At 43.3% G+C, this 21224-nt stretch overlaps 2 protein-coding genes and 1 pseudogene across 4 annotated transcripts; 2 read left to right on the plus strand and 1 right to left on the minus strand.

Annotated features, from left to right (window-relative positions):
* Nucleotides 1-114: 114 nt before the first annotated feature.
* Nucleotides 115-6231, minus strand: ccnd3 (cyclin D3). The gene is made up of 5 exons (XM_023996550.2): nt 5603-6231; nt 2426-2641; nt 2008-2167; nt 1090-1232; nt 115-784 (listed from the first exon to the last, which is right to left on the minus strand). The coding sequence occupies exons 1-5, from the start codon at nt 5840-5842 to the stop codon at nt 623-625; spliced, it is 921 nt and encodes a 306-aa protein (XP_023852318.1). The 5' UTR covers nt 5843-6231; the 3' UTR covers nt 115-622.
* A 2914-nt stretch (nt 6232-9145) lies between these two features.
* Nucleotides 9146-11154, plus strand: LOC111970061 (mediator of RNA polymerase II transcription subunit 20-like; annotated as a pseudogene).
* Nucleotides 11155-14154: 3000 nt separating this feature from the next.
* LOC111970059 (ubiquitin carboxyl-terminal hydrolase 49-like) lies at nt 14155-20626 on the plus strand. 3 transcript variants are annotated; one of them, XM_023996552.2, is made up of 7 exons: nt 14155-14302; nt 15544-15656; nt 15832-17301; nt 17661-17871; nt 18243-18351; nt 18649-18854; nt 19116-20626. In XM_023996552.2, the coding sequence occupies exons 3-7, from the start codon at nt 15901-15903 to the stop codon at nt 19217-19219; spliced, it is 2031 nt and encodes a 676-aa protein (XP_023852320.1). In that variant the 5' UTR covers nt 14155-14302; nt 15544-15656; nt 15832-15900; the 3' UTR covers nt 19220-20626. The 3 variants fall into 3 exon arrangements, with proteins under 3 accessions (XP_023852320.1, XP_023852319.1, XP_023852321.1); XM_023996551.2 differs by lacking the exon at nt 14155-14302 and adding an exon at nt 14309-14786; XM_023996553.2 differs by lacking the exon at nt 14155-14302 and adding an exon at nt 14309-14658.
* The last annotated feature ends 598 nt before the right edge of the window (nt 20627-21224 follow it).

The raw sequence follows: 21224 nt of genomic DNA on the forward strand, positions 1-21224 counted from the left end.
TGGCATTGCTTGTGCTTATTGAACTCTGCTGGCATTAGCCAAGATATAGAGGTGTATTGTGACTGTTCGCAAGATGAGAGAGAGATGTCAGAAGGGTTACTAAATACAACTCCATGAAAAGCAGCATTTTTTTAATAATAATTCATAATGTTTTCTCAGCAAACTCACACAGTGCAAACATTGAAATGGAAATTCTGTAATACTTCTGGCAATATCACAAATAGCATGTTTTAAGTTAAAAAGATACCCCTCTGTGGTAACTTCAGAGAGCAGTGAGAAACTGTGTTCCCTGAAGCTAGCGACAGTAACTGAAGTTTTAAAACGTCCTTAAAAAAAACTTAGCAACAGCATAGCAACGACAAAGAACTCAAACACACTGTAAAATGTAATGTAAACAGAAAAAAACCTTTGGATATCAAGATCTCCACAATTCATCATGTGTGAACACAGTAATGCTTATAAGACATGTTTTTTCTTATCACATACATTCTTTGTTTTAGTGACTGCCAAAAATAGTCTTACAGGGTAGTTAAGACACCTGCCTCATTATGGTCACAACGGTATAAATAAGCTCGTCATTGTTAAGAGAGCAGTTAAAGTGATTGTCTGCTTGGTGTCATCTCTAGCCCAGTGGTGACAGGTGTACGTCCTGGATGTCAGTGGGGGTGTAGCTGACCTCTGGGCCGGGTGTAGCTGAATGGCAAGCCCCCGGTGCCTGGGGGCAGGGGGGCAGGCTGAGCTCCAGCACACCCTCCAACTGGTCAGAGCAGCAGCAGAGAGACTCCTGTTTGGGGACAGAGCAGTAAAGAAAGAGTTTAAGAATGGTGAAATGAAAAGCTGAAACATCAAATTCCAGAGTCCTCACGAACCAAGTCCCAGAGCAAACAATGACATTTGTACTATTAGTTTCAAAACCAGTTTGCTTGCTTCCTTGAATAAAGGAGGCCTTTTTTCTGCACCTTGTAGAGTAGGAGGAGCCAGAGAAACAAGGAGTCAGACAAACAAGAAAAATACAGGCATTTGCTTGAAGAGGAAGCAGACAAGGTTAAAAGAAGGAGCAGCAGGTTTCTAGTTAAATATTCGCCTCACCAAATCAATGGCCAAGATGTTGGCTAGCAACTGCATAAGTGAATCATTGGATAGAGCTCCTTCCAGGAGCTTCAGTCTGCGAATGGCAGCGCCCACACTGGCACAGGCAATAGTGGAAGGCAGGAACACAGAGAACTTAAACTCTAAAAGCAGGGAGATAAACGAGAGATCAGCGAAAATGTAATACATATAGGTTTGACAAGTCTGTTATACTAATCTGCTTAGATGACAGAGCAAGTGTCAGACCCACTTTGTGGACAAGGAACATAATACCAGGTGTGCAACAGAAAACAATTTCTTAACAATTGTGAGTTAGTGGTTTGGAGCAGACATCATTGATCGCTGAGGCAGGATGTCATAGGAGTAGAGGAATGCTGCCATTATAGACCCGCCCTGACAGACAGACAATAGGAAGTGCTTAAAGACGAGACAATTAATGAATCTCAGGCAATCCTTTCACCCATACCTCATAGAATAGGTTTCAAAGTCCGGAATGGGCCAAATCCAGATACAATAAAACAGCCTATTCAAAATGACCATGACTGTATCCCAGTGACTGGTTGCCTCGGGCAACCTCGTGGGAGATTTGTGGGAAATCAGGCAGTTGAATGGACGGGCATGGGTCTTTCACACCGCACAATACAGGATTACACAAACTCACCCCCACCCCCAAATGAACCGCTGACACATCGTAATCAAAGTTATGGCTGCTGTGTGCCCTTTGTTTGCCTCACACAGAGCCACTTGATTTCTTGAAACACAAGCTATTATCATCATTAATCAAAGAAGTACCACGCACATAGAATAACAAAGTGATGTTCGTTTTTCTATGATACTTGACTTGTAGGCCTAAATGTTTCTGCATTGCTAGAAGCAACAGTCACACATCGCCATGAGTTACCCAATGCCTGCCTCTACCTGTGGCTGCCAGTGCAATGTAGGAGTGGACATGCCTGCGCAAGGCATGGAGGTTGTGAGGGATTATGGGTATGCCATGAAGAATTTGCTCCAGGAAGTCAGAGGGTAACACAGAAGCCAGGTCCCACTCTAACCCTGCCACCACCAAAAGTTCCCACTGCTGCAAAACAGACACACACACAATACATTAAATCCAGCATAAGCTCCAACTGCTGCATAACATAAATACATATGTAGGCTATTACAATAACATAAAATAGGCTCCCACTGACTGAAAAGCAGAACAGAGAACTGAAAGTGCATTCAACCTGCTATTACGAAGTAATAACACTTATTGTTGAGCTCATCAAATTTATCAGCCATTTTATTATACTTATGGCGAAAGCATATGGAACTTGTAAACAAATCTTGTGTTTACCAGGAGCTCTGACACTGTAATGGCATTGTCAGTGTAGATGCAGAGCTTGCTGGCACTCAGGGGTACTGTCTCACGCAGTTTTGAGGCCAGGAACATGCAAACAGCACCTAAAAGCTGCAGGTTGGACCTTTGAACAGGGAAGCAACTCATGTAACGGTCCAGATAGTGGATGGCCAAAGGAAACACCTCTTCCTCACACTTCTGCTCCTCGCAAACCTGTTGGAAGAAAGAAGTTTGTTAATCAATGATAAGGACTTTACTGGTTTCATGGATATATTTGTTTCTATACACATGCATGTTTTCTTGTAGTTTTCTTGTACTCCTGTCCTCCAATGTCTCTCTCGTTTGGTGATAGTATTTTACAGGGGTGCAACTGTGGTTTTAGAAGTGGGGGGGGACATCATTATTTTGGATTTTTTTATCCAGTCGGATACACTCTCCAAACAGCCTATCAGACCACGCAGAATTGTCCGCATGGTCCTAAAGCACACCGTTGCCTTGTTTTGTATCACATTGCAATGATAAAACGGGGGGGACAAAAATGCACGCTCCCGCGCTCAGGTCTGTTCAACGCTGGTCCGACCAATCTGATTCCACGCTTCAAGACTGCTTCGATCACGTGGATTGGGATATGTTCCGCATTGCGTCCAACAACAACATTGACGAATACGCTGATTCGGTGAGCGAGTTCATTAGAAAGTGCATTGACGATGTCGTACCCACAGCAACAATTAAAACATTCCCAAACCAGAAACCGTGGATTGATGCAGCATTCACGTGAAACTGAAAGCGCGAACCACTGCTTTTAACCAGGGCAAGTGGCAAGACCGAATACAAACAGTATAGCTATTCCCTCCGCAAGGCAATCAAACAAGCTAAGTGCCAGTATAGAGACAAAGTAGAGTCGCAATTCAACAGCTCAGACACAGAGGTATGTGGCAGGGTCTACAGTCAATCACGGATTACAAAAAGAAAACCAGCCCCATCGCGGACCAGGATGTCTTGCTCCCAGACAGACTAAATAACTTTTTTGCTCGCTTTGAGGACAATACAGTGCCACTGACACGGCCCGCTACCAAAACCTACGGGCTCTCCTTCACCGCAGCCAACGTGAGTAAAACATTTAAACGTGTTAACCCTCGCAAGGCTGCAGGCCCAGACGGCATTCCCAGCCGCGTCCTCAGAGCATGCGCAGACCAGCTGGCTGGTGTGTTTAAGGACATATTCAATCAATCCTTATCCCAGTCTGCTGTTCCCACATGCGTCAAGAGGGCCACCATTGTTCCTGTTCCCAAGAAAGCTATAACTGAGCTAAACGACTACCGCCCCGTAGCACTCACTTCCGTCATCATGAAGTGCTTTGAGAGACTAGTCAAGGACCATATCACCTCCACCCTACCTGACACCCTAGACCCACTCCAATTTGCTTACCGACCCAATAGGTCCACAGACGACGCAATCGCAACCGCACTGCACACTGCCCTAACCCATCTGGACAAGAGGAATACCTATGTGAGAATGCTGTTCATCGACTACAGCTCAGCATTTAACACCATAGTACCCTCCAAACTCGTCATCATGCTCGAGGACCCTGGGTCTCGACCCCGCCCTGTGCAACTGGGTCCTGGACTTCCTGACGGGCCGCCCCCAGGTGGTGAGGGTAGGTAACAACATCTCCACCCCGCTGATCCTCAACACTGGGGCCCCACAAGGGTGCGTTCTGAGCCCTCTCCTGTACTCCCTGTCACCACGACTGCGTGGCCATGCACGCCTCCAACTCAATCATCAAGTTTGCGGACGACACTACCGTGGTAGGCTTGATTACCAACAACGACGAGACGGCCTACAGGGAGGAGGTGAGGGCCCTCTGAGTGTGGTGTCAGCAAAATAACCTCACACTCAACGTCAACAAAACAAAGGAGATGATTGTGGACTTCAGGAAACAGCAGAGGGAGCACCCCCCTATCCACATCGACGGGACAGTAGTGGAGAAGGTGGAAAGTTTTAAGTTCCTCGGTGTACACATCACAGACAAACTGAATTGCTCCACCCACACAGACAGCGTTGTGAAGAAGGCGCAGCAGCGCCTCTTCAACCTCAGGAGGCTGAAGAAATTCGGCTTGTCACCAAAAGCACTCACAAACTTCTACAGATGCACAATCGAGAGCATCCTGTCGGGCTGTATCAACGCCTGGTACGGCAACTGCTCCGTCCACAACCGTAAGGCTCTCCAGAGGGTAGTGAGGTCTGCACAACGCATCACCGGGGGCAAACTACCTGCCCTCAAGGACACCTACACCACCCGATGTCACAGGAAGGCCATAAAGATCATCAAGGACAACAACCATTCGTGCCACTGCCTGTTCACCCCGCTATCATCCAGAAGGCGAGGTCAGTACAGGTCCATCAAAGCAGGGACCGAGAGACTGAAAAACAGCTTCTATCTCAAGGTCATCAGAATGTTCAACAGCCACCACTAACATTTAGTGGCCGCTGCCAACATACTGACTCAACTCCAGCCACTTTAATAATGGGAATTGATGGAAATTATGTAAAAATGTATCACTAGCCACTTTAAACAATACCACTTAATATAATGTTTACATACCCTACATTACTCATCTCATATGTATAGACTGTACACTATACCATCTACTGCATCTTGCCTATGCCGTTCTGTACCATCACTCATTCATATATCTGTATGTACATATTCTTTATCCCTTTACACTTGTGTGTATAAGGTAGTAGTTGTAGAATTGTTAGGTTAGATTACTTGTTGGTTATTAGTGCATTGTCGGAACTAGAAGCACAAGCATTTCGCTACACTCGCATTACCATCTGCTAACCATGTGTATGTGACAAATAAAATTTGATTTGATTTGATTTAAAATGCAATTTCAGAATGTGGGGGCGACATGTCCCCCGTTCCCAGTGAAAGTTGCGCCCCTGGTATTTTACCCAATCAGTCCAAGCGAGTCCCTCTTACTTTCAGGTGCACTGCAGGCTGATGAGTGCATTAGCTACATAAGAAAGCAAACTGAGACAATTAACGTTAATATAGGATGACAGTGGTCAATTAAAGAATTACATCCGATATGACAGCAGAATCCTATCAAAATCAACACTAACCGTGACCGGAATGTCATTCACTTTGGATATTTTGTCATACATTACCTGTAGCATCCATACTGCCAATATTCTCCGCATATATGGCTGAATGTCTGTCTGAATCGTGCCGAAGTATGATGGTGAGGCCCGACTGGTCTTTTCCAGTGACAGAAGGTTCTGCAATGCTCGATGGTCCCGTGTCAGGGTCGGGTCAGAGCTGGCCCGAAGAGCAGCGGAATTCATATATTCGGTGGTGCTTTCTGAGGCGGCTTGGAATCGTCCATCCTCGTGACACAACAACTCCATTAGAGGGTTGTTGGACAACTTTAGTAGGGTCTCCCTCAGTTAGCTAGCTTAGCTAACAAACTCAATACGTTAATTGGCGTTAGCGAAGTTTTCTACCTCTGCCCCCCTCTCAGCTACTATAGCTAGCTAACAAAGCAGAAATGTTCTGGATTTTCTGAAAATTCAGAATGTCCTTTGTCGTCAAATAGTAGGTCGGGTCCCTTTCCTCTCATTCACATGACTTTAATTCGCTAATGTTATATATGTGAAATCTAACGTGTAGAAGCGAGAAGCAGCTACGAGTTCTAGCTTGATGCGAAACGCTATACCATCGCGCCCCCTAGCAACATGGGAATTTCAAACGCAGCTCGAGCTGTCACACCTTGGAGTCATCTGGTAGGCCAGGTCAGAGTACCAGTCAGGGGGGGGAATTCTGGCCTTTTTTGTGGATGGTAGCAATACAACAAGAAGTTAAGACATCTTACTTCAAAAAATAAATATAAAATATTTTTAAAAACATGTCAAAATGTTTCTTTTTACAGTAACAGTCAGTCCAAGGCCATTGTGGCGGTTTCCAGATCACGGGACCGAGTTCTGCAGCTCCCGACGGATCTCTGCAGAAATCTGGGGTGTGTCTGAATTTAAGCAGCTCCAGCAGAGCATCCTTCTGTTCGGAGGCCAGGTCGGCCTTGTAGTGTTGCGCCATGGTGAGCAGACTTTAGTGCCACCGCACAGAAAGGACACGCATCTCACTGTGTCAAATGCTTTATAAAAATCAAAAAATAATATGAAGCTATCCTCAGTTATTAGGTCTGAGTAGTCAAGTATGTCTAATACTAGTCTGACATTCTTAGAAATAGAGAGCATCAGTTTCTCTTCCACTCCCTTGAGAGACTTGGCTTTGGGGATTTTTTCTGTAAGGCTATTAAGACTCTATGCAAATAGTAACAGCTCTATCAAATTGAAATATGGCACCTCACCTAGATTTGAGTTAAAGAGAGGAATTGGGCAAGGTTGTCCTATCTCTCCGTACCTCTTTTTATTAATCACCCAACTTCTTGCAAATTCTTTAAATAATAGTCCTGCACAAGGTATTTCCATAGCTGGTAAAGAAATTATTATAAGCAGGCTGGCTGATGATACTACACTTTTTCTGAAAGACGCTAACCAAATTCCCATATCGATCAATGTGATACAATCCTTTTCCAAAGTGTCTGGTCTATATTTTAACATTAATAAATGTGAACTCATGGCTGTCAAAGATTGTGTGACACCTTCATATTATGGTATTCCAGTAAAAGAAGAACTTACATATTTAGGCATAACCATTAAAGGATCAGAAGTCTAGAGGCTTACTAAATTTTAACCCTCTTATTAAAAAAACCCAGAAGAAGCTAAATCAATGGCTACAGAGGGACTTATCTTTAAAAGGAAGAGTCCTAATAACCAAGGCTGAAGGTATCTCTAGACTAACATATGGCGCTCTATCTTTATATCTTGACAGTAAAATAAGCAAGGAGATAGACCAGATGCCAGATAGACCATTTCAACTTTCTTTGGAGAAACCGTACCCATTACATTAGGAAAACTGTTGTAATGAACACTTATGAGAATGGTGGACTGAATTTTCTGGACTTTACTACTTTAAATAATACTTTTAAGATCAATTGGATAAAACAATTCCTAAGAAGACCCACTTCTATCTGGAATTGTATTCCTCATCATGTCTTCTCTACTTTTGGTGGCCTTAACTTCATGTTGTTTCGCAATTATAATATTGACAAAGTTCCAGTGAAACTTTCTGCTTTTCATCGGCAGGTTTTCTTGTCATGGTCCTTAATTTATAAACACAATTTTTCTCCACACAGATATTATATATGGAATAATCGGGATATATTGTATAAAAATACTTCGTTTTTAGAATATTGGTTCCGAAATAATATCCTATTGGTGCGCCAACTGGTAAATGCAGAGGGTCTTTAACTCAGTTATAAGGAATTCTTATCACTTTACAAGGTCCCTGTAACACCTAAAGATTTTGCAATTGTTTTAGACGCCATTCCCTCAGGTGTTGCTCTGTTATTCAGGAACGTGTCAAGACCTGACCTTCAGAACCTACCTTCTATTGACCCTGTTGACTCATCAGTAGGAAAGATTTGTTTCTCTTTTGGTCCATTCAACAACAGAGCGATACGAACCTTGTTTCAGCAGGATGTTGTATCTATACCTTATGTCATGCCTTATTGGAATGGATTTATTGATAATATTTGTTGGAAAAAAGTTTGGATGTTGCCACACACATACCTACTTGTTAACAAAATTAAGGAAGTTTCCTTCAAAATTATTCATACATATTATCCTGCCAACCACTATATGAAGAAGTTTAAGGAAAACATCAACTCAAATTGCTCCTTTTGTAATGACCACCCAGAAACAGTGTTGCATCTTTTTTGGCATTGTATTCATGTAAGAAAACTGCTGCACATTTTTGAAGATTTATGAAGATTTTACACTATTGTGGAGAGATGTACTGCTTGGATTCTTTACATACGATAGAACTAAGCTGAAACATTTTTATGTAATTAATTTCATTATTCTTTTGGCCAAATTTCATATACACAAATGTAAATTTACAAACAAACAAAAAACTAATTTTCTTACCCTACAAAAAGAAATTGAACTGTATTTTAAGACAGTTAAATACTCTACTAACAAAAAAGCTGTTAGAATTGTAAGTGTATGTATGTCCCTTAAGGTCCTTGTGTAATTGTAATGTGATATTGTACCCCCTAGCTCGATTGTCCATTGTATATAACCTATATATACTTGTGTTCCCTCATGTACTTTATGTATTGATTTGTTGTCAATAATAAAAAATAATATTTTTTAATTTAATTTGTTTAAATAAAAAAAATAAAAAAAAGGCTATATCACATCAGGCGGTGATTGGGAGTCCCATAGGGCGGCGCACACTTGACCCATCGTCATCCGGGTTTGGCCTCCGCCATTGCAAGTAAGACTTTGTTTTTAACTGACTTGCCTAGTTAAATAAAATAATTGTAGCCAATGAGAGGGCAGATACGCATGTGAAAGAACAGGCCCAACTCCGATATAAGTTTTTTTTTTGTTACTGGGATGTCACGTCTCCTACAACCTAAGAATTAAAAAATTTGTATTCGATCAAATAAGCCACACATAGCAAATAAGACATTCATTTTGGGCTCAGTTTTCCCCTTCGCTTTACGGTATTAGTTGTACTTCCTTTATTCAGAACCGGCGGGAACAGATTCATGGTTAGATGGGATCCAGCTTTTGTCAAATTAACGTCAGATTTGACTTTTCGTAGTAGGTTAAGAAAGTGTACACTGTAGGTTAGGAGAATTAACGTAGCAGGCTAGGATAAATAGGTTAAGCGTGGGAAAAGTGTTAGGGTTAGCTAAAATGCAAAAAAAAATACCCAGGTACAGTGGGCAGAAAGCCTGTGCATTTTCATAGTAGGAAAATAACAAATCGCTTATATCAATGGGGGTGACTTGGTGAGATCTATTGTTAGTTTTTGTTGCCTTCTTATAAAACGTATGAAATATCAGTAGTTAGCTAGCTACAACTTCTCACAGCTGGTCTCTTACATGGTCCAAGATTCCATGTGGATCAATATTTATAAATGCAGGATTGTTGATGCTACTGTATATACTGGCCATTGAGAACACAGTTTCTAAACATATTGTAAAGTCTTTGATGAGATCCTTTGAATCCACCGGTTGGCCATGTTGGCAGTCCTCCATAGGAATTAATTGAATTCTACAGTATTTAAATGAAATGCTTCATGTATTTAAGTATTTTTTGTTGTTGTTATAGTGGGGATAGTAATATTAGCAATCTGTAAAAAATGATACTTAAAAAAAATGTTTTATGTATTTAAAATGTTTGTTTAGCTCACATAATATAATGTCAAAGTAAGTATGCATGCATTAATGTGTCTGTAATAGAATAAACGTGGTAAAAACAAATGTAGATCTTAATAAATGCATTTCTATAGCTTCCTAAAATACTTTACAACGGTGGGGGAGTGCCAAAATGAAGGCACTGTGGCTTCAACACAAAGCCCCCAATTAGTCATCTAGTGTATATCTAAATCATCAATTAGTCATCTAGTGTATATCTAAATCATCAATTAGTCATCTAGTGTATATCTAAATCATCGGGATCAACATGCAACAATGCACAATTAAATTACCTGTCACCTGGTTGATTTCTTCCAAGCTTGCTCTCATCTTTCATCACCATTCAGATCTGACATTGTTCAATATCTGATTTTTAATGCTGAACAATATCTTAATGTTATTAACATTTATACTCTGTGTGCTGTATTCCATGCTTAGTGTGTGTCAGGTGCCTTTGGCTGAGGGAAAGAGTGTGCAACAGACGATATCAATTCTGCACAAGAAGTTGGAGCAGTTAGGCGCTGTGAAGCAGGAAGATTTACTGTGGACTGTGAGACTTACCATGCCACAGGAAATGCCAGGGGTAACTAAAGTTGTACTGCAAAGCTATGACATAAACTAAATTATCTGTCATGTAATTCATCAGACTACATCCTTCAACTACCCACAACAGCCACCCAATCTTTATTTTTTTTCCTCTTTCTCTCTGTTTGTCACAGGCCAGCCCACCAAATTCCTGTATGTGATGCATAACTCAGAAACACCCCTGAGCTGCTTAGCCCTATTTGAAGGGGGTCCCTGCCTGACATGTTCATGACTAAGTTGAAGAGCCACTTCCAGAACGCCAAGAGGCACAAGGTAGAGAGCCGTGGCTCCCACCACCGCTATTATGATTTCCTAATAAAAGTTGGTGCGGTAATCAAATAAATGTTTAATCATTGTCGAGGGGCATTTCAGTAGAGGTGAGTGATCTGTACAGCAAATGAATACAAAGGAGGGTTCGATCTGTCTCACTTTTTCTAAACTGATGTCCATGATCGAATCTCTGTGGACTGCTGGAACCTAATGAAAGAGTTCATGCAAAGCTTCCTGGGCCCCAGCATCATGGAGCTGCCTTCTGTGTTTGCCACCATGTCTGAGGGCCTCTACGCGCCAGCGGACTGTGTTAACACCATGACCCAGTACCTGAAGATGTTCAGCAAAGTGCGCAAACAGCAGGTGCTCCCAGGGACCACACTGTCACATGCTTCATAGACATCAGGTGTAGACTAACAGTGAAATACTTACTTAGGGGTCCTTTTCCAACAATGCAGAGTTAAAGATAAGATTCAAATAAAAAAGATAACATAAATAGTGACACAGTGAATAACGAAAAAAAAAATAACATGGCTATACACAGAGTGTACAAAACATTATATAGCTACCTCAATTACCTTGTACCCCTGCACATCGACTCGGTACTGGTACTTCCTATATATAAGGAGTACCAGTACTGAGTCGATGTGGAGAGGTACAGAGTAATTGAGGTAGCTATGTACAGTACTGTACATATCGGTAGGGGTAAAGTACTAGCAGCAGCATATCTCACTGGTCATCCCCAAAGCCAACACCTCTTTTGGACGCCTTTCCTTCCAGTTCTCTGTTGCCAGTGACTGGAACGAATTGCGAAAATCGCTGAAGCTGGAGACCTATATTTCCCTCACTAACTTTACATCAGCTATCTGAGCAGCTAACCGATCGCTGCAGCTGTACATAGTCCATCTGTAAATAGACCACCCAATCTACCTACCTCATCCCCATATTGTTTTTATTTACTTTTCTGCTCTTTTGTACACCAGTATCACTACTTGCACATCATCATCTGCTCATCTATCACTCCAGTGTTAATCTGCTAAATTGTAATTACTTCGCTAATATGGCCTATTTATTGCCTTACCTCCTCATGCCATTTACACACACTGTATATAGACTTTCTTTTTTTTCTATTGTGTTATTGACTGCATGCTTGTTAATTCCATGTGTAACTCTGTGTTGTTGTTTGTGTCGCACTGCTTTGCTTTATCTTGGCCAGGTCGCAGTTATAAATGAGAACTTGTTCTCAACTAGCTTACCTGGTTAAATAAATGTGAAATATATTTTTTTTTTTATATGTGGTGAGTATGAAAGTGTGTAAGTGTGTTGTCAGTGTGTACATGTTATGTGTGTTGTGGTAGGTAACCTAGTGGTTAAGAGCGTTGGACCAGTAACCGAAAGGTCTCTGGTCTCTAGGTACACAATCTGTCAAAGTGGCCTTGAGCAAGGCACTTCACCCTAATTGCTCCTGTCTACTAAAGTGTGGGTAGAGTCTAGTGTGTGCATAGTCAGAGTTAGAGCAAAAAAGGGTCAGTCCGGGTAGCCATTTGATTAGCTATTTAGCAGTCTTGTTTAGAAGTCTTATGGCTTGGGGTAGAAGCTCTTCAGGGTCCTGTTGGTCTCAGACTTAGTGCATTGGTACCACTTTCCCTGCGGTAGAAGAGAGAACAGTCTGTGGCTGGAGTCTCAGACAATTTTTTGGGCCTTCCTCTGACACCGCCTGGTATAGAGGTCCAGGGTGGCAGGGAGCTTGGCCCAAGTGATGTACGGGGCTGTAAGCACTACCCTCTGTAGCTCTTTGCGGTTGAATGCCAAGCAGTTGTTATACCAAGCGGTGATGCAGCCAGTCACCACCTGGGGGCGGCCTGTCAGGAAGTCCAGGATCCAGTTGAGAGGGAGGTGGTTAGTCCCAGGGGCCTTAGTTTAGTGACAAATACTTTATTAACTAAACCAAGATAGACCACAGCTTGTCGTTTCCAATGGGAACAAATTAGTCATAGTGGGCAGAACAAGCAAGGAGGTGGGCAGAGGCAAGCAAGCGCTAGCAATATCCTATTGGCGAGTTCTAGTATGCATCTGCATATTTCCGTTAGGGAACACCTACTCTGTGAAGTGCGCATGTGCAATAACTCAATTCACCTTTGCACTCCTAAACAGCGCGATTTTTTAAAACTTTTGCAAAGAGTAAAGTCTACAAAACTTAGTCCACTCTGTTCATAACATATTCTAGTTTTGGGAACAGAAAACTGTATTGCGATCAAATGTTTAATCGATGAGAAAATGTGCAGAATGTCGGCCAAAATCAATCTCGTTCATCTTCTCCCACTGCCCGCAGTGGGCTTCCTCTCACTAACATAATTGGTAGTGAGTGGAAACGCCAACCTGGTACTTCACATTTATACATACAGTGAAATATCAGTCTGTTGTTCTATCTGTGTTAGTGATGCACTTCGAGAGCGCTATGGTGTTGAACGCTGAGCTGTAGTCAATGAACAGCATTCTCACGCAAGTGTTCCATTTGTCCAAGTGGGGAAGGGCAGTGTGGAGTGCAATAGATTGCATCATCTGTGGATTTGTTGGGGTGGTATGCGAATTGGAGTGGGTCTGGGATGATGGTGTTGATGTGAGCCATGACCAGCTTTTCAAAGCATTAATGGCTAAAGCTGTTTGTGTTTACAAGCGGTAGTCATGTACAGAAAATTCTTCATGGCAGCAGGAAATGTATGTACTGAGCGTTAGTACAGCAACTCAAACTGTTCAAAGGCTTTCACAACCACTGCAAGGAATATCTCATGCTAAAAATTAGATCGAAACCGTATTGAAGTCTGACCTCTTGACAGAATAATGCTGTCCCAAATGTCTTGTGGATTGTCTTTATGAGTAATCGGTTTGAATAACCTACTAACGTTGTATCTGGAGTGTATTCATTAGATACTAACGTTGTATCTGGGGTGTATTCATTAGTCGAATTCCGTTGCAAAACGTTTGGTCTGTTGTAAAACGTTTTGCAACGGAAACCGTTTACTCTAGGAACCCAACGGGAACAAACAGAACCAAACTGGGAGGACCCTACATGGATTTGACTAATATAAACTCTCGTTTTCGTTTGGAGTGAACGGTTTCTGTTGCGAAACTTTTGCAACAGAATTGGCGTAATGAATGCACCCCTGGGCTTTATGGTTCTACTTAGTTGGTCATTCTTATAAAAATGTCTGACAAAACACTAAATCATTTTTTTTTGTAAATGTCAAGTTGATTATGTTCCTCATTAACCATATACATATTTTGTGTATATTGTCGCTGGTTCACCAACTACAGTCAGTCATGAATGGTTTATTGGTGACTATTTCAGCTGTTATGAATGGGAAAAGCATGCCATACTAATGAATTGAAATAAATCAATGATTGTGCTAATAATAATTAATCAGTCTCCAGGTAAAAAGCCATATGCCTTGTAATAACGGCATTTGGTTTACCAACTGAGCTCAAATAATCTGGACTACCGTGGGTTTACTGCTCACATCTTTTCACGACCAATTTAATGAATGCCACCTCTTGTACCAATGAAAGCTAAAGCTCAACGGAAGAGTGATCAGCTCAATCCAATCAGAATGAGTTGATTCCAGGACTGATATGGTTCGGTTGTCTCGAGGTTTGTGACAGCTTTCGCGTGCAGACGATGGCGGTAAATAGAACCTTTTTTTTTTTTCTTTTTTTTTTTTACAAATACATCAAACCGTTATTTTATAGATCAACTAGCTAGCTACTGACATTGTCAACCTCAGAACTGTAGGGGTTCATAACGTTAGCTAGCTATATTGTATGTTTTCTGAGAATGTGTGACTTTATTCTAGGTTGACCTCCCGGTGTTTTGTTTGAAGATGTACTCAAAAGTTGATATCAGACACATTTATCTTTGTTTACATTGCGGCTCCGTGGATGCTAGCTATTTAGCAGGCAAAACGTCAGTGTTTTTTTTATTTTATTTTTTCCGTCGTTGTCAATCACATCAACCCGAAGTTGTTGAGTTTTCGCAAGAAAGTGGGTTTCAGACCAGTCTTTGTTCTGATAGCAAGCCTAGCTAGTAATGCTAGCTAGCCACCAAGCTATTGATTGTGTATTTGTCTTAAATTGAAGAAAGAACTCCAGCATAGGGACACAATTATGAGGTGAAGGACATTTTCTTTATTTGATGACAATGTACCTATTGTACCATTAGCCGAATGATTATCAAGAAATAGAGTGAATAACTTGGCTAGCTAACGTTACCAACAAGTAGCTGACTAGCTATCTGTATTGCCAATAGCATTGGCGAGCAAGCTGGCTTTATAACCAAACAGGCAACAATAAGTTCGAGCTTGCTACTTCGCTAAATGAACAAGTACACACTAACCCGCTTCGGCTGGATTGAGTAACTAACGTTGGTTACATTTTCATTGTGTTATAAGCCGAGTGGCCACGTTATGGCAAAACTGGTGCCATTTGGCTAGCCATGTACCAGGCGCTAGCTAGCATATAGCACAGTTTGATATCGAGTCCATTGATTGGTCGCCAACCCAACGCATGTTGGCCAGTGAGGCTAACTTGCAAACTTCAGAATTTTTCTTCAATGCAGTTTGACCCCTTTGTTTGTAATTATGGATAAATCGATTGGTTATTAGTCAGGCTTGCTAACTAGTCAATAACGTGTTAACGGCTAAACTCAATTGCATAACATAATTCTTTGTTTATAAGCAGTGTTACATTCTGCTAAGAAACTGAACAGCAGAATTTTACACTGACTGTAAATGGCCACAGTTAGCAAGTTTATATGCTTTAAGTTGGTTAGAAACATATTTGTTTTGCTACAAAATGTGCCTCTTTACCTGTAAATGTAAAGACCTAGCTATATAAGCACCATTTATTTTCCTCCTTTTGTATACTCAGTTTATTCAGGATCCGGAATCAGACATGAGTGAAGCTGACTGACTGCACCTGGGAAGGGCCCTTTTCATATGTGGAAAGAACACTGACTGACATCAGCACACAGTGTTTTTACAGTAAGTAAAACAAGCCTACATGGTGAACATGTTCTTGGGCCTTAAAATCCTTTCCGCATGCTACACCATTTTAATTTCATATAGAGAACACATTTTTGCATTTGGCATATCTAAAATGAAGTGGTTGAATTCTGTCCCTGTGATGTACTGAAGTGTATTTGTTTCCCTCCTGCAGGATGAATTGCTGCTTGGCACAGGGGCTTGTGTCCTGACTCTGTAGGCAGGCACATGTGCATCTGGAGAGATGGACCGCTGTAAACATGTGGGACGCCTTCGCCTGGGCCACGACCACTCCATCCTCAATCCACAGAAATGGCGCTGCGTGGACTGCTGCACCACCGAGTCCGTGTGGGCCTGCCTCAAGTGCTCCCACGTAGCCTGTGGCCGCTTCATGGAAGAGCACTCCCTCAAACACTTCCAGGAGTCACGCCACCCCCTGGCCATGGAGGTGCGGGAGCTGGACATCTTCTGCTTTGCCTGTGGGGACTATGTGCTCAATGACAACGCTGAGGGAGACCTCAAGCTCCTGCGTGGGGCACTGTCCACTGTGCGCAGCTCTGGCAGGCGCTCCCTGCGCTCCTCTGCAGGGGGGGACTGCACCCCCTGGGTGGGCGAGGGCGGGCCTCAACCAGCCATGCAAACAGCCCTGTGGCACCGCAGGAAGATGCTGCTGGGGAAGATGCTGCGCCACTGGAGGAGCCGGCAGCAAGAGGAGCAGAGCCAGCGGGAGGAGAAACTTGAGCAGGAGAAGGAGGAAGTCCGGCGCCAGAAAAACGAGGTGAAGAGGAGACTCATGGGAGAGTTTGACAATTTGCAGCCGAGGAAGAGTGCCAGGCTGCTCACCCAGGCTCCTCGCTCAACCATCACACTTATCCCCCTGAAGTTCCGCGACCCTCCGGAGCGTCTGCCTCCACCCAAGAAGCCCTCCCTTCTATCCCTGAAACCCCCCAGCAATGGCAGGACTCGTAAACTCAGAGTGCGGAGGTACTACTCCCATAAGGCAACCCATCGGAGACTGGCCCCGGGGGTCACAGGGCTACGCAACCTTGGGAACACGTGCTACATGAACTCTATCTTACAGGTGCTGAGCCACCTGCAGAAATTCAGGGAGTGCTTCCTCACATTGGACATGTGTGAGACTGAGGAGCTGCTGGCCAAGACCAACCAGGGTGTGGCGGGGGCTGTGGTTGGTGGTGGTAGTCTAGCCACACCAGGCTGCCCTCTGGGACGTGGCATGGAAAAGGCAGGCATAGGGGGTCTGCCCACTGGCAGCAAGCAGAACTCGCCCCCCTGCCTAAATGCAGCAGAACTGGTACAGCCCAAGGAGCCGCGCTCCTCCACCCGCCAGCAGATGTCACTGTGCCATGAGCTGCACACTCTGTTCAGGGTCATGTGGTCGGGCCGCTGGTCGCTGGTGTCGCCCTTTGCCATGCTGCACTCTGTGTGGAACCTGATCCCAGCGTTCCGTGGCTATGACCAGCAGGACGCACAGGAGTTTCTGTGTGAGCTGCTGGACAAGGTGCAGCAGGAGCTGGAATCAGAAGGCAGCAAGCGCAGGATTGTCATCCCCATCACCCAGAGGAAGCTCTCCAAGCAAGTGCTCAAGGTCCTCAACACCATCTTTCACGGGCAGCTACTCAGCCAGGTAAAGGTCTCTACTCATTGACATGGCAATTGTACACAACACATTAATTTAGGTTTGACCGTCAGCACCCTATCATGGCTAAAGGTAAATCACAAGGATGTTTAAGCTCTTTCTACTCTATAGCATTTCCACGTTAGGCCAGGTTTTCTCCACTATTACTAGTTGATTGCTGGATTTCACTCCAGGTGAGCATTTAAAAAAAAAAAGAGATACCTATTGCTTGTTACACAGCCTTTTTTTCTGAGTCTCAAGTCAAGCAGGACAATAGTTGCTCTCCAGCACCAGAACTAAGGCGTGTCAGATTTGAACTAATAAGCCCTTGGTAAAATGTTTGCTTGGTTATCCCTGCATCTGTCCAGGTGACGTGTCTGTCCTGTAAACACAAGTCGAACACGGTGGAGCCGTTCTGGGACCTGTCCCTGGAGTTCCCGGAGCGCTACCACAGCACGGAGAAGGGCTCGGCTGCGTCTCTGGCCTACCAGCGCAGCTGCTCCCTCACTGAGATGCTGGCCAAGTTCACTGAGACAGAGGCCCTGGAGGGCAGCATCTACGCCTGCAACCACTGCAACAGTTAGTACTGGGACAGAAACAAATCTGTCTGTTTGTGGAATAGACTAATCTTCCTGTACTGTGTTTTTCTATAGTTTTTATTCGGCTATTTGACCAGAGTCATGAAATCGAATAATTGTATTTGTCACATGCGTTCATAAACAACAGGTGTAGACTAATCATGGTTAAGGAATTAGGCCTATTGTGTGTTTCTTTCATTTTGGGCTAGATTTTATTTGACAAACTAGTCAATTGGTGGATAATTAAAGTGAAACTGAGTTTGTGTTTTCGGGTAATCACAATATAGTTCTGCATTTTCTGGGTGATCCCATCCTACATCTCCGTCACAAAAATGTTACACGTCTGTGATATGTATGTTTTATAATTGTCAGGGAAAAGACGGAAGACGTCCCGCAAGCCCCTGGTTCTGTCAGAGGCCTGTAAGCAGCTGCTTATCTACCGCCTACCTCAGGTTCTACGGCTGCACCTCAAACGCTTCAGGTTAGCCCCTGAACTTTAGTCCGTTTTGGTCATTCAGAGCGTTTATTACATCTGCAGGAAGCCTTTCTTTTCACACACCCAGTTGGTCTACTGAATTTGAAGACTTTGTCTGCTTACACAGTCAAGATTTACACCCACCACTTTCTGACGCGTGTCCCCTTGTTAGTTTCTTAAATGTATGTTGCATCTTAAAGTACAATCTTATCTTGTGGTTTAGTTGGTATGATAGATTTTTTTCTGCAAAGGGATGTCTTGTAACAGGGACAACCGTAAGATAACCAATCCCTGTTGTGACAGATGGTCAGGCCGGAACCACAGGGAGAAGATCGGCGTCCATGTGGCTTTTGACCAGGTTTTGAACATAGAGCCCTACTGCTGCACAGACTCTGGCCAGTCGGTCAACAGAGAGGTCTACACCTACGACCTGTCTGCTGTAGTCATGCACCACGGGAAAGGCTTTGGCTCAGGGCACTACACCGCATACTGCTACAACACCGAGGGAGGTGAGTGGGACCAAGATACCAGAAACTGACATCAAAGCTAACAACTCTGGCTTAGAATGGCCTAGCTGGTACATTTTAGGTTGATTTTTGTCATGTTGTGGACATTTCAGATTTTGAAAACATTGAGTTTTGTATAGTACAGTTGGTTCTCATAAACAGTTGGCTCTGAGTATAATCTGATACTGTGAGATTACATGAGTTTCTGTTGACTGTAGGTGGCACAGTTTGCCAAACTGTAACCAGCCCTGTGTGTGTTTCCAGGTTTCTGGGTCCACTGTAATGACTCTGAGATGAACGTATGCAGCGTGGAGGAGGTGTGCAACACTCAGGCTTACATTCTGTTCTATACCCAGAGGTCTGCCTAGACCCATCTCCCTCGCACATTTACACCCTACACCAGGGTGTACTGTCTGCCTAGAGTCAACAACCAGGCCCATCTGCCAAGGCCTGGCCTGTGGGACTGAGACCTACATCTGGGTTTGTTTCCTAGAGGTCTGCTTGGTCATGTTACACTCCATCTACTAGCTGTAAACCAGGATGTAGCCTAGATGTGTGTCCAGGCTTGAAACAACTCAGTCCACATTTGTTGAGTCTGGTAGGCTAACAGCCATGTGAGAGCTACTGAACGTTGTACCACAAGGGAAGGAAGGCAATGTTGATCCTGGAATGTGGCAGTGTCAGCAATGTTTTTTGCTCTATCCAGGCTCAAGACCAGCTTTTGATAATGATGATGAATTGCATATATGGTTAGTTATATTTTTCACCTGGTGTCAAAGTGCTTTACATTGTATAGGAGGTAACTTGCCTCGTCCTCCAATGTTTATCTCCCCCCTGGGGTGATGAACAGCAGCCATTTGGAGTGGAATCGGAATCCTCCTGTGGCTCAACTAATGGAGTTTTTCATTGTGGCTCAAGAGCGGAGATGATTGATTGCGTCAGGTGCTTCAGAGCCTGGGTGGATTACGAGCCTGCAGATACTATCAGACACTCCAGAACCAATGTTGCCTAGCCTACCTCTGTTCTGTATTCTCAACCACAATGAGATGTCAGCCAAAAGAATTTGTCTCCAACCCAGTTGTCATCTGTATCTCACTATGACCTCTTGTTCATACACATTCTGCTGTGGATATCTCAGGCTTAAAGGCCTTGGTCTGGGCCAACGGCATGAACAGGGATAGATGGTGTGTAGATATTCCCATGTGTACTCGGTTTCCCTACGTTGAATGGAGGTATGGGGTTGTGTGGCAGGCATCCACTTTGAAGATGGATGGAAACTATTGAGCCAACTGGTGTCATGCTGCACCTTTATGGAGGAGGGGCTTAGCTTATTGATCCCATGATCAATTGGCTTCTGATCTTTTAATGACTTCTGTATCCTGTGGCAGCTCTCTTCTCCTACCTTAATTGTAGAGGCTAGTTTGGGCTCTGGTTGGAGTCCGATGTATTGTATCTCTGTTCATGGATAGAAATAGATGGAAGAGTGAACAAAGGACTGAGAAATTGAAGTGTGTGTTGGGATAGGAGGGGTACCCATTTCACGAGTGGATCACATGCAAGCAATATACGTGTGACATCATGACATGAAATCAAGATAAAATCAGGAATTCTTCAGCTTTGTAATACAATGTATTTTTTTCTTCTACTCTGCTGTTTCTATTTGAGGTCTTTTAAAGTAACTGCCCAGTGAAAATTTAACTTAAGTTATACTGAACAAAAATAGAAACACAACATGTAAAGTGTTGGTGCAATCTTTCATGATCTGAAATAGAAGATCCCAGAAATTTTCCATACGCGCAAAATGTATATTTCTCTCAAATGTGGTTCCCAAATTTGTTTATATCCCTGCTAGTGAGCATTTCAACTGTGCCAAGATAATCCATTCACCTGATGTGTGGCATATCAAGAAGCTGATTAAACAGCATGGTTATTTCACAGGTGCACCTTGTGCTGGGGTCAGTGAAAGACCACTCTAAAATGTGCAGTTTTGTCACAAGAAGAATTTCTGCACAAACGTTCAGAAACCGTCTCAGGGAAGCTCATCTGCTGGCTCATCGTCCACACCAGGGACTTGTCCTGACTGCAGTTCGGCGTCATTACTGACTTCAGTGGGCAAATGCTCACCTTCGATGGCCACTGGCACAATGGAGAAGTGCACTCTTTTTTTCTTTTTTTTACAAGTATCTGTGACCAACGGCAGTATATCTGTATTCCTAGTGGTGAAATGCATATATTAGGGCCTACTTTATTTTTCAATTGACGGATTTCCTTTATGAACTGTAACTCAGTAAAATCTTTGAAAGTGTTGCTTTTTATTTTTGTGTAATATTCTGTTAACTCTTATCTAAATAATGGTGACCCATTCTATACTTG

Source organism: Salvelinus sp. IW2-2015, linkage group LG11 (assembly GCF_002910315.2).
Source record: "Salvelinus sp. IW2-2015 linkage group LG11, ASM291031v2, whole genome shotgun sequence".
Classification (NCBI taxonomy): domain Eukaryota; kingdom Metazoa; phylum Chordata; class Actinopteri; order Salmoniformes; family Salmonidae; genus Salvelinus; species Salvelinus sp. IW2-2015.